At 36.5% G+C, this 13784-nt stretch overlaps 1 protein-coding gene across 1 annotated transcript in view; it reads right to left on the bottom strand.

Moving 5' to 3' along the window:
• Window positions 1–13784, bottom strand: part of PTPRR (protein tyrosine phosphatase receptor type R) — a 222931-nt gene that overhangs the window by 73066 nt on the left and 136081 nt on the right. The window contains exon 6 of the mRNA XM_039866018.1: window positions 11643–11905. Within this exon, the coding sequence (XP_039721952.1) occupies window positions 11643–11905 (263 nt within the window). The remainder of the gene's footprint in view (window positions 1–11642; window positions 11906–13784) is intronic.

Consider the following 13784-nt stretch of genomic DNA (forward strand, 5'->3'; position numbering starts at 1 on the left):
GTTTCCAAGTTATCAGATATTCTTGTATAGGTTTTCTAAATGACAAACAAAGATGTATCTGAGAGTAAGCACCAGCTTCTCTAGGAGTTATTTTTGGATTTATACTCATTCTAAGCAGCCCTAGAAAACTCTAAAGATGTCTCAGATACACTCAGGGCAACGATAGGTGGGTAAAACATGGGGGGGCTACTTCCCTGCACTCATACAGACTACAATCAGACTAAAAGAATCTCATAAAAAATGCTTCCAAATGGCAAAGGACATGACCCACACAAAACTGCCTAAGTGTGAGACAGACACGTGTACTAGACCAAAGGGTGACCTGCATTCTTCCTCAGGTCTCTGATTCCATCTCAAGAAGTTTACCTTGAGCAGCCGATCTGAGTAAACAATTACATTGGTAGTTTTCAAACTCTTTTCAAAACTGGGGGCTCCCTCAATTAAGAAAGAAAACATCTCTCCCACAAGGCCCTGTGGGGCATGGCTGAAAACCACAGATGTAGATTAAAATGTGGGATAATCTACAGTTGCCACAAATCCAGCAATGATTTTATGGTTGAATAATCTAGTGCCAACATGTGGTGCTCATAGAATTTAAAGTTCTTTGTAAATGAGTTAGATAACTTTGTCTCAGTTCTTGCATCACTGAAACACTAAGGAGGGCATCTTTCAATACCATGTCTTGAGATCCTAATGATTTTAGTAATAAACCCAGTTATAGGAACCCAGTGTTATGTGACAAGGTAAGAGCTACTGGGATAGTGTAGGGCCAAAAATGAAACTGGTTTTAGACAATCACTGGAAAATTTTCTAGGTTTCCAATCAATGAGTTGTTTCAGTTTTAGAGCTCTGCTTCCAATAAAGGATGTGACCACTGCTTTCATCAGAGGCTCCACCACTAGCTACACAGCTATGGGAATGTCCCTGAAACTTGGACCAGGACCACCAAAATTGTGGTTCACAAACAGGAGTAAAGTAAATATAGAAGTCTAAACATATAGTATTTACATATATTTGAATATACACAGGCATTTAAATACATGTATTTAAATATGCACAGTTAAATATATATGCTTTTATGAACAATCAAAACTATGAATGGCGCCAGGTGGATACTAGACTAATTGGAGGGGACCATTTTGTAAGTTATATAAATGTCTAACAACTATGCTGTGACTTCTGAAACTAAGATAACATTGAATGTCAATTGTAAGTGAAAAATAAACTAAATGAAAATATGAATGTATATGTTTTTAAATATATATATATATATACACACACATATATATATATATATATATCGATATGTAGCTATCATGAGTGTAGATCTATAGCTATATCTCCTTAACTCTGCTCAGAGGTATCAAGGCTTAATTTTTGGGTTTGACCCTAAAATATTTTCTGTCTAGAAATTCTATCTAGATTAAAAAAAAATCTATCTAGAAATGTTTCTATCTAGCAGAATATCTAGAAATGCTATAGACCTTCCCAAGGGGAGTAGACTGTGAAATTAGGTTGAGGAACCACTGCTTTAAGGTTTCTCTCAACCTTAAAATGCTGTTATTTGACATTTTTCAAGAAGTCCCTAGTTCTAATATATCATCATCTACTCTGAGGCTATTACCATGCCCACTACAACCACTGCCACAAACAAAGAGTGGGAATGAGGGAAGGGATTAAGGTATTTATTAAGGTCTACTGCTCACCAGGCACCTTGATAGGCAGTAAGAACACAAATGGTGTAAGACATTGTCCTTATCCCAAGGAGCCTATAATTCAGTTTATTGAATTACACAGTTTAGTATTCTGAAGAATAATGATGATTTAGAAAAAAATGTGTAGGGTCAAATAATCATGTTTAAGCCATGTTTTAATTACTTATTATTAATATGTTTTAGGACCTTGACATTCTAATGCCATTTGATTTTGTGCATACCTTCTCATCTCGGTAGAATAAAAGTACTGAATGACATGTATAATCAAATGTATTTCAGGGAGACTCTTATTGACACCATGTTAAAGATTTCATGAGACACCCTCCCTATCCTAGCTCTCACTGGTAGCACGGTCATACACAGGCATAGATTTTCACTTTCAGGGCATATTGTTGTTTCAGTGCACCCCCTACAGGTCAAATATGGTAGGATATACTTAAATTAGAAATTAGAAATCTATGGGTCACCACTTTTTAAATAATATTTACTGAGCCTGTCCTTCACTGCTCTCAAGGATTTTTCATTGAATAAAGAAGCTAAATACTCTAATAATATATCTGTGCACAAGCTTCCAAAATCTCTACTAACCAAGCTCTTGGACTCAATCTGCCCACATAAGAAAATACATAAGTACTCTCCCCTTCCCCGTGGCTAGTATTATATTTATCGTGCTTTATTGCTTAGATTCTTTGGTTCTCAACTGTTCAAATAGAATTACATTCACTTTACTCTGAACTGCTCCAATACCTAAACCCCTCCCTCATATGGGGAAGGGTTTTGGCTAGAATAAGAGTTATTTCTAATAATTTTTTTTTCCTATTTTCTGCCCTCAACATTTAGCACACCATGAATTATGTGGATGGAGTGGAAAATAAAACACTTTTAAAGTTGAGATAATATATTTTCAAGGCTAGTTTAAAAAGTGAAGTAAACTGTCTTCTACAAAACAGTGACAGCAAACCAAGCCATTATTACCACGGTCAAGATTATAAAGATCACCTGGATCAAGAAGTTAGATAGAAGAACGTTTCTTCCACAAAACTTCCATGATTATTTAGATAAAAAAAAAGGTTAAAGTTTTAAAAAGCGCAACAGGATAGTAAAGACAAGGATAAAGGTAGTCACCCCATGCAAAGCTCTACAGAATGTTCAAAAATGAAGAAATCTTGCCTCATGAAGAAATTTCTTATCTTGTTATCTGAGAATTCTGTCTAGATTTCTACACCGTTATTTTACAAATACAGAATTGTTCAACTGCGTGATTTTCCTCGTGTTGATGCATATTTATACTGTAATAATACATTCAGGATAGAATCTCTTTAATTTTATAAGACTTACACACTGAACAGAAGCAAACAAGCCACAAACCTAAAAACCCCACTGCTCATGTGAAATGGTTGGAGAAATTCAGCGTCCAGGAATAAAATGGCAGATGAGAAGTTTTCCCTGTCCTGGGGTTTTCTAGAACTAAATGCACATTTTAGAGCTGAAATAGATGAGCGGATAATGCTGATGAATAAGGTTAACTTTTCATTATGTAGCCAATATATAAAGAATCCCTACTACATATATGCATGGAACTAGGAAGTAAGGAAGCAAAGATGAATGAGCTCTTAGGAGATTCTGTGTGTGTGTGTGTGTGTGTGTGTGTGTGAGAGAGAGAGAGAGAGAGAGAGAGAGAGAGAGAGAGAGAGAGAGAGAGAGAGAGAGAGAATTTGTGGGGTCATGTAGTATAGAAGTAGTTTATTCTTAGAGGTCTTTCTTTTTTTCTATGTTTAGGATGAGGGAAGGGAATTTAAAGCAGATTTTGAAATGCTGTCTTGGGCAAAGATAAAGAGAGCTCAATGGAAAAAGCAATGGATTTTTACGCAGTGTGAAGTGTTGGTCAGAGACTAACATGGCTAAGGATCCACATTCAGGCTCCAGTAGGTTTCTGCCATACTTTTAAAGTATTCACTCTCGTAAGTCCTTTACCACTGAATCAGGTTTACTCACATTATTGATTAAAGCGAGTTTAAAATTCTAATTTGTTTTTCAGACTCCTTCGGTAGACTAAGGATTCTATCAGGAAAAGAACATCCTGAATAGGAATTCATAACAAAATGCTTAAGAGCCAAAATTCAGCAGCAAATAAAACATAAATAAGAGCAAAACTAATCAATCATTTAGGAGACCACATCCAGAGCAGGGGAATGAGGGTTTTTATAAGCTTCCCTTGGTACTTTATTGTGTAGTGCGATGGGAACATGCAAGGAAAGTGGCTCTAAGTCTCTCCCTCACAGTGGTTAAAGAAGCCAGGCAGCCTGCAAATACACTGGAAACTTCTGTCTGTAGGGTGATGGGGAGATGATGATCATCTTTTTTTTTTTTAAAGTATTTCTTTTCATAACATTAACTTAATTTTAAGGACTTGTTCCTTTTTTTCATATTGAGATTAAAAAATATTTATGTAATATGTACCAAGCATTGTGCTATAGACACCACCATGCCAAGGAATCATATTCAAGAGGTGAAGGGAAGAAATAAAAAATTAGGCAGGCAGGATAAGCAGGCTTGGAAAAGGGCAGAATTATTGAGGCTCATTTTTAAATCTCTGATTTTAAAAAAATTGGCTCTTAAATAAAAGGACATATATTATAAGACATATTAGGCAATTATAATTTTATCTGACACACCGTCCTTAAAATTACTTGTGGATTAAATGAGAAATGAAAACGATTGAATGCTAAGCATTGTTAAGAAAACACGTCATACTTGAAGGTGTTCACACCTATTTGTCATTTCTTTTATCACTACACCAAGACCTTTTTGAAAACTATCTGCAGAAGAGATTATACCTCACTTGCCAGAAAAGACATTCAAGTCATTATGGATTTTTTTAAATTTAAACCAAAACAAGCACCAGCATCCTTTTCCCTTTAAATGAGACCAGCTAATAAATGCTTCAACATGCAGTTCTCCACTAGAGGACACTATTTCCACATACTACAATCAGGATTCATCCAGGCTGGCTTCAGATGGTATCTGAGAACAGAGGTCTCCCACCATATTTAAATCACACCCAGATAATCATGATGCATGGTTAAATGGAAATGACACTTTAATATTTGTAATATATAGGTAAAGAAAATAAGCAAACCCATCAGTTGAAAAATAACTTAATTTTGCTAAAGTCATCTGCCGTGGGTGATCCATGATTTTTCACTGTTTTGCTATAGAGGTCATGTATCAGTAGCTGGGAAAACAGATGAGAACAGAGTGGTGCCTCACTTCATAGAAAAACAATGCTCGAGCAGTCCATAAAATCATAATGGGACCCTGAACTGTAGCTTTATGACACATTTCAAGTAACTACAAAAGTAAATATCTCTGCCTGCAAGGTGAAGTCTCCTGACATGGTAACTAAGATTCAGAGCTGTCTCTCAAAATAAGAAGCAAAGCACACTCTGGGAATTGTCCATGCCTGCTCTGATTAAAATGTCTCTACAAAAAAAGGCCATTTCACCTAATTCTGTCAGCTTGAACATCAAGATCTGGAGCATGGTTCTCTAGCACAGATTTGAAATCTCATTTTAGAAAACGAAGCATTTAGTACTCTTTACAGCGAAACTCTAATTTGATCACGGGTAGGAGAGTCAGTGAACACAAACCTCCAAAATTATACCACAACAACTTCTTTAGGGTCCGGACAAGGAGAATTAGCTCTATAGATATGCCAGCATCGTGCAGCTAGGAGAAGCAAGCATAATTCTCTCTAAAAATAGGTCGCATCCTACAGAATGACTTAAGAATGCAAAAAGGTAATTGGGTTGTGTTGCCCTCCCCGCACTCCCCACCTTGCAGTAGTGTGAGTGGAAATGGAGACCACCAAGTAAAGCTGGAAGCCAGTGTCCATGATCAGGTTCACGTTAATGGATATTGAAGGATGGGCATGCTGAGAAGCCCTTTCTGATGGAATCCCAGGATGAGGCAGCCTGTGTGATGGGTGGTCTGGTAGAAGATACAGCAGTAGGAAGACCCAATAGGACTTGCTCTTGTTATCCTGCCAAGGGCCACGAGTGGGGAAAAAGAAAGGTGGGGAGAGGAAAGGAGCTATTATAGTGATTGCTATTAGAGCTCCTTCCAGGTCTACACTCTCGGGACTTAATCATCCTACTTGGAGAGAAGTTAGGTCAGTGTTTGCCAATAAGTAATGGCCAATTTTTTTTTACCTTCTTAAAAGAAGAATTGTACTACTTTCAATTCCTTAGAAATACATCTTGGCATTTGTTCTACACCCCTTGGGTTGTATCCATCGTCATTTCTTTCATTTACCACTATTACCTTTTCTCTCATGACTAGCCATTAATTTTCAGGCAGTTTTCAAAAGCTTTGCCTCCATTTTCTTAATCCCAGTGTTGTTGTTTTTTAAAATTAGGACACTTTACCTTTTGTTTCTAACCCTTCAGAAACCTAACCCATCTACATAAAAATGCAATCTTGTCTATTCTACAAATAAAGAAAAAAATAGTTTAAGGATCACTGTTAACAAAGGGCTTGCGCATGTTTCCAATGTCTCTTCAGCTCTGGACGACCCCATGAAAGCATTTTACAAGGATATGATCATAAAAAATGAGAGAAGCTTGAAATGTTATCATCTGTATCATCTGGGAGGGGGTAGAACACAGTGGTTATGTGCAGATTTTGTGTCAGATTGTCCAGATTTGAATTTCCAACTCCATCTTTATTTCTTTGTGATATCGAACATATTATTTAATCTTTCTAAGTCTCTGTTAGCTCACCTGCAAGAAGAGCATAAACATAGTACCGGCCTCGTGGGGTATTATAAAGAGTGTATGAGATAACACACGAGCACAGTGGTTGGCATATGGTAGGTTAGTGGTCAATACGTTAGCTTTTATTATTTGTCCTCTTCCCACCATACGGGCAGCAGCTTGGTGAAAGGGTATGAACACGTGCCCTCTCATGTGCACTGTCCACCACACATAGTGAAATGAGCTCAGTTATTACTCAGTTTAAACAATATGGAGCTCTTCCTTCTAAATTCCTTGAGAACAGTGTTTGGCTTGAGTTTTCTGGATTATTGCCTCATAGCTCCCTTTCACTTGGGCTTCTTTACTATATTCACATTTGCCATCACCTTGGTCATTTATGTTGGGTTACCACTGGGCCTCTAGAATGGGAACACACAGGTGAAAGAAAGACTGAGACTGACAGTGAGCTTCTGGACTGGCAGTGAAATGGTTATTCAACTAGAGTGTCTTCAGTCTACTGCACAAAACTGAATTTTACTTCATTTAGAATCAAAAAAAAACATTCTAAAAGCCAAGCACGAAATTTGCTAATAGGAAAAACAGTGTGACACTCTATAATATACTTACTTACTAAATATATTGATTTGTAATCTATTTTTTTAATTTCTATACAGTATAGGATATATGTTCTCTCGCTCCCTCCCACAAAGTACCTATTAGGATTACAATCTCTGGAGCCAGACCGCTTGAGTTCAGATTCTGTCACTCTCACACCCCACCCCCAGTAACATAACATTAGGCAGTAACTTAAACTCTCTAAGAATTAGTTTCCTCACTATAAGGAGGGAATAATAAGTCTCTCGTGAGGGTTAAATGAGATAATGCATGTAAAGGGTCAATGAATTTTATTGAGTTGTTGTTTTTATTGATGTTACTGGGACTTAAATTAGGATTGGCTTCTAAATGGTTATTTGTTATCTGTATGATCCCAATATTTTCAGGTGGAGCAAATGAGTCATGCATGGTTCATAGTCTCTGTTCAGTGGTGCTGGGTCATAGGTTCCATCAGAACAAATGGTGTTTATTTGAAGGAGGCTATGTGGTAAGTGTATAACAGCCTGGAAAGATCAAGGAAACCTGGATATAAACTTAGCTCTGTTGTAACTAGTGTTATAATCTTTGGCAAGTACAGTAATGCTGTTGGTGCTCCACCCAGATCACCTTTACCAGGCTGGTGTGCCTGTTTTCTCCTCCATTGCTGCTGTGAATATAGGCTGTGAATGGCACACAGCTGCTGCTTCTCTGGAGAATCACCCTCAGATGATGGGAGTGGTCTACTCCAGAGATGCCCGGGAAGTTAAATCTCCATCATCCCCAGGGTGGCCTGAACTCAATGGTTAACTGATACGAGAATACAGATGCCCAGCCTATTTGCCCTCAGAGGGAATGACTGTTCATGAGGTGCCACTCATGCTCCAGACCTTCCTGTGAAATCGGACTGGGCCCACACAGCAGCCGAAACCACTTCTTTGCTTGGTTTCTTCTCTGTTTTGCTTCCCCTGCTTTCCTTTAGACTTGTCCTGAGAGCATCCTCTCAATAACTCACTGGAACAAGAATCCTTGTCTCAAGCTACACTTTCAGGGAACCTCTCCTAAGACCTAAGAGAGAAGATTCTGGGTCTCAGTTTCACTTGACAGAAAATGAGGGAGTTGGATCCATTTTTGTTGATGGGTCTATTTCATCATGAATACAGATTTTAATCTTCAGAGTATTTTTGTATACTTCATACTCAGATATTTGGTTGTATCCATTCTGTATTCTTTCCTTTACTTATACCTCCCAAAAGGAGATCAGTTGAGGAACAAGTATCCTCTAAGTTAAAATTTTTGAGCTTTGGAATGTTTCTCGTCTAGGGAGAGCAGGGCATAGAAGTCAGGCCTTTCCACCTCTCCTGGAGGAAATTATAGTAAATAAAACCTTTGAGTTTAGGTGTAGAATACTCAATATTTTCTTGGACACTCATGTTTTTATTGCTTTCACCACTGCAGATATCCGTCCACCTGTGACAAGAATCTCTCAGTCTCAGCCAGGTTGCAACCTCTAAGAAAACCTGTAAAATCACATACCTGCAGACTATATCATCATTTATATATGGATACAAAAATAAACCATACTATGGTACAGCTTGAGAAAAGTTAGAGAATGTCCATTCATTAAGTATCAGCAACTTTCGGGACCTGCGGAGGTCCTGCCTGAGATCTTAGATACAAAGGAATAGTTAACTAACTAACTAACTAACTAACTAACTAACTAACTAACTAACTAACTAATTATTATTAGGAATAGTTAACTAACTAACTAACTAACTAACTTATTATTATTAGGAATAGTTAACTAACTAACTAACTAACTAACTTATTTACTCTGTAATATTTCTCTAGTTTACTATGTATGAGAATTACAAGAATCATGGGCAACACAAGAGTATCTAGAGCCTGTACCTGTCTTTAAAATTCTTACAAGCTGGTAAAGGGACAGGACAAACCACTCAAAAACTAGTTTCAGTCCCTTTTTGAATTATTGTTTAATTAAAAATCACTACTGGAGGAGCAATTTATATGAGATTCAGAGGTGTTAAAAATCACTGTATTGATAGGTATTATGGTCAATGGTTGAAGGCAAGTTTTGTATTTGGATTTGGACACTAGAAGGGGAAGGAGGTAGAGGGAGATTGGAATGGCTTCCAAGAGAAAGCGATGCTTGAATTTCCCTCTCTATGTTCTTTTCTCATTCTTCACTCCCGTCTCTCACCTTTAGACCTCTTCTTTCCTTGCTGGGTAATCCAACTGCAACCACTTCTTCTCTTACTACCTTTGACACAAACAATTCCTGAAGTATTCTAGCTCAGTCTACCTCCCTGATGAAACTCTGAAGCTAAGGAGAGAAAGGAGTCTGGTTGGAAGCCTAAAGGTAGCCACCCAAGAACCAGAAAAATAATGTCTTAGGAGACAAAGGAAGAGAGAGTTTCAAACAAGAACTAGGCTTTAGGGCTAGATATGAAAAGAAATGAAACATGTTTTGTGGTTAGCCTATTGATAAACTTGGCAAGCATATGTGAGAGAAACAGCAAGGATGGCAGTTTGAAGAAGACCAGTAAGGCGACAAATATAATTTGTGCATTTAAGACATCTGGGAAAGGAAGGAAAGACAAGAACCAGAGCAGGAATTGGTTAAGGAAGTTTCTTTGATACAAAAGAGAACCTGTTTCTATGTTGAGGGGACAGCATTAGCAAAGAGGGACAGGTGAAAATAGAGGAAAACTGATGGAGTCACCTATGAGGGTTGTTAGGGAATGACCTGGCGCTGTTGTGCAGAAAATAGCTTTCTCTTGCTCTGAGATGGGAAGGAAGCGGTAGGTGATGGGCGGGGATGCAGGGAAGTTTATAGACCAGCGGCAGGCAATGCATTTAACAGTGATTACACACTTCCTCTGCTAAGGTCACTCATATGGACCACAAAGATGAGCAAGATACCATCCCCGTACTCTCCTTTCTCAAATATTCGCTTCATTTAAATGAATGAATGGGTATTTAATCTATGCTCCTTGGAATTCAAACATGTCCAGCATGATAATAAAAATTAGTCTGACTTTTAGGCAGTTTTATTATCATCTTTAAGTCTTCTATAGAAAATGACTCCTTACTACCTGCATCTGAGCTAATCTTTTTTGCCACCTTGCCCTTGCTATACCACCAATGCTCAGATGCCTGTTTTAAGGTTTCTCTTTGAAGCAAACATGAATACATAAAACTAATTTGGGTAACAAGAGTAAAAGAACTGGAGAGAAGTGAAGAAGTCAAGTTTAACCCCTTCACATTACAAAAGAAGGAAATGAGGCCCAGATAGGGGAATGACTCATGAAGCCGCTCAATCCAGAAATGGCAAAGCTGGGTCTGGAATCCAGTTCTCCTAACTCCTGGAGCCTCAGGAAAAAGTTCAGTCTTATTTACCTTTCCATGGTGTAGCCCAGACAGCAATTTAGTGGCATCCAAGTAAGGGAATGATACATGGAAGCTCTGGTAGATCCATCAGGAAACCAACAAATATTTTGGAGGAGGAAGTAGAATGACTTGATTGCTTTCTATTTCTCTCTGTTATGAAGTCAAAGTGTTCTCTCTTTAAAAGACTTTGGAGATTACTGCAACAAATCCCTCTCTTTTTACTTCATTCATTGTTCTTTGACAATACTTCCAAAGAAATTTGAATGACTTCTTGGTCGTCTGTTGTTCTTAAAGCCACAGACTATATTTTCTGAAGGGATGTAGTGTGTGTGTGTGATGGAAAATAAAAGCAAACTTATATCTGTGATTTAAAAACCTAAGGCAATAAAAAAGAGCGTGATAGAAAATTAAAATATAGGAAACTAAGAAGAGTATCAACTTGGGAGTACATCTTGAAAACTTTTTTATTTCCCTACTACTCTGATGTGCAGTATTCAATGTAATACAAATCATATTTTAAGTATAAATATGGATCTTTTTATTTTAAAAAATACCATAGGAAAGCTTTACTTAATATTTTGAGGAAGCAAAGAATTAACTTCTCATTTATGTATTTTGCAGGTGATAGATTTCACACATCATTTTTGCTTTAAATGGGAATGTACTAGTATAAGTACATCACAAAGGCAAGGAAAGCAACAAAAATAATGACATGATACTTACTCGAGATATTTGTTTTGCAGAAGGAAAACTTTATAAAAATTAATTTGTGGCATACTCTCTTTCTACCTTACTCCAAACAATGTTGACTTCCACAGGAAATACCCCAGGTTCATTTTCCGCCCTTCTACCTACCCGAATTTGGATGACAATTAAACAGGATAGGTCAGTGGCTCTAAACAAATAATAAATAATTATAGAAGCTGTCCCATAATTGAAGATGACCTCAACTTCTATCTACATCAGTTGAACAGAATCAGATGCAACTAAAAGATTCTTTTTATAACACAGCTAGATTCTTCTGGGGGACAAGAAAGACTATTTCCTTCTGGTCCATTTGGTGATGAATATGCCAAACATCTCTAGTTCTAGCCTTTTCAGTTGGTGATACTCTAAAAAAAGAAAGAAAGAAAGAAAGTAATGGGTAGGGGGATACAGAAAAAGCTCGTACCTCTCTTGAAGTCCTATAGGCTTCATTTTGAAAGGAGAAGGGCAGACAGAGGTGGTAGCTTTGATCTCAGGAGTGTATCGGCCTTGAGGGTCCACGACCACACTTAGTACCTTCGGGGCCTGCTCAGGCTGGACCATGCTGTTGATTGTCTTTGCCTCAGACTGTGCTGGCTGTAACGTGAGCGGTGAAAGGTGGATCTCCTGATTTTTCTCTTTATCTTGTCTCAAAGAAAGCTGAAATTTTTCTTTTAATCTGTAAAGAATCTATAGGAGGAGATACAAAGGGCTCCTGTCACATTTTTTTTCACACTCAACAATAAAGTGTGGTCTCCTCCACCCCCAAACCTAGAAGACAAACCAGAATAAAGGTTTAACGATAATACAAGTAAGAAAGACTTCTAGGATGATGTCTCAGTTTTGTAGTATCGAGATTTTTCTCAAAAGGATATACTTGGTATTTTTAGTTATAGTGCACAAACATATTACACATATGTGCATGGATTTATTCCTCAAATATTATTAAAAGAAAATTTGGCTAATTTTATAAAAATGCTAGATGTCAGATTGACATGTAAGTTTTTACTTAAAATGACTGAAATGGAAGGCTTATAGAAGGAATAACCATGAAATATGAGCTTATGATGTTTATAGAAACAAAGATCTGCATCCAATACAACATAGAATAAAGTCTTGCAAAATATTAATGAAAGAATAGTTATGCTATAAACCATAATTTCTTGTGTTGGTAAATATCTGCATTCATCGTATATTAACTTGAGTATCTAGTAAATCCTTGAAATAATTAAATTTAGGGCATGAATCAAAAAATAATTTGGATGACCAGAATATTTTTTCTTACCCTTTTCCCCTTTTAATTTTAATGCATGTAGAAAAAAGCAAAAGCATCACTGTCTTCCATTCTCAGAGCTCTTTCTTGAATGACTAATAATTCAGAATTGATAGAATATTCGCTTTTAAGAATTAGACTGACTTTATTGTGTCTATTCCAAAGGACCCTATTGTGAGGTAAGCAAAGTCTGTCTCTCCTGTTCTCACACTTCCATTTTAATAGGCCTTTTTTCCTTTTTTCTTTTAAAAATTTATTTATTTATTATTTTTATTTTAAAAAATGTATTATATTTTTCGTTTTATTGAGATATAATTGACATATAACATTGTATAAGTTTAAGGTATACAAAATAATGATTTGATATTTTTTCTCTTCTGTTGATGTTCACTACTCTACTCCAATTCCCGCAGAAATTAGATGTCCTTATGCTTCTTTGAGTCTGTTCAAGGAAATGACTTATTTAGCAGATGAAGAGCTGACTTAACCCATTATCTGCAATTACAGCATTGATAAAATCTGCATCTTATAAAGCCTTAGGCCAAATGAACTCTCCTGTTTAATTTCATTTCTGGAATCCATTAGCTAAATGGGTGTAATTTTAGGAGAGAGGTCTTTTCTGGCACTTTTCAATTACATTTACTCTAACTGGTCAGGGGGCTAATTCTTTCTTTCCTCTTCTTCCAAATTTCCTTTAAATTCTAGCAATCTCTATATTTTAAATATATGGGAAAGATACAAAGTCTAAACATATTTTTTTCTGATTAGAAGATGAACAAACAGAAAAGAAATTTAGAAAAGAATTCACCTGAAATTGTGGAGGAAATAAATACCTTTAATAATTTATTTCAGGAAAATTTCAGAAAATATTTGTCCAGTATTCTCAAAATACGTTGATTTAAAAAAAAGTCTATTTAACAATATAAGATTATTTTAAAAATCAGAATGACATAAAAACACAGCAATCTAAAATAAAAAGGTATCAGACTGAGATTAAAAAGAAAGAATTCAAAGAGCTGAAAATTCAGTAGCAGGATGTAAATCTGCAACTGATAAAGAATGGAACTGACAATGTGGAAAATATAATCAATGGCATATATGGCAAAATTGAGAGACTGCCTGGAATGTAGAGGAAAAAATAAAGAAATGAAGATAAAAAACAAGAGAAAAGATAGAATATGGAAGTCAGAGAAGAGTCATTGTAAATGATAAACCAGAGTGAATGAAAGAGAAGGAAGTCATTCAAAACAATTTTCAGAGCCCACTATGCCATTTATTATAAAATGTACAGAGTAT

Source organism: Pteropus medius, unplaced genomic scaffold (assembly GCF_902729225.1).
Source record: "Pteropus medius unplaced genomic scaffold, Ma_sr-lr_union100, whole genome shotgun sequence".
NCBI classification, from domain to species: Eukaryota; Metazoa; Chordata; class Mammalia; order Chiroptera; family Pteropodidae; genus Pteropus; species Pteropus medius.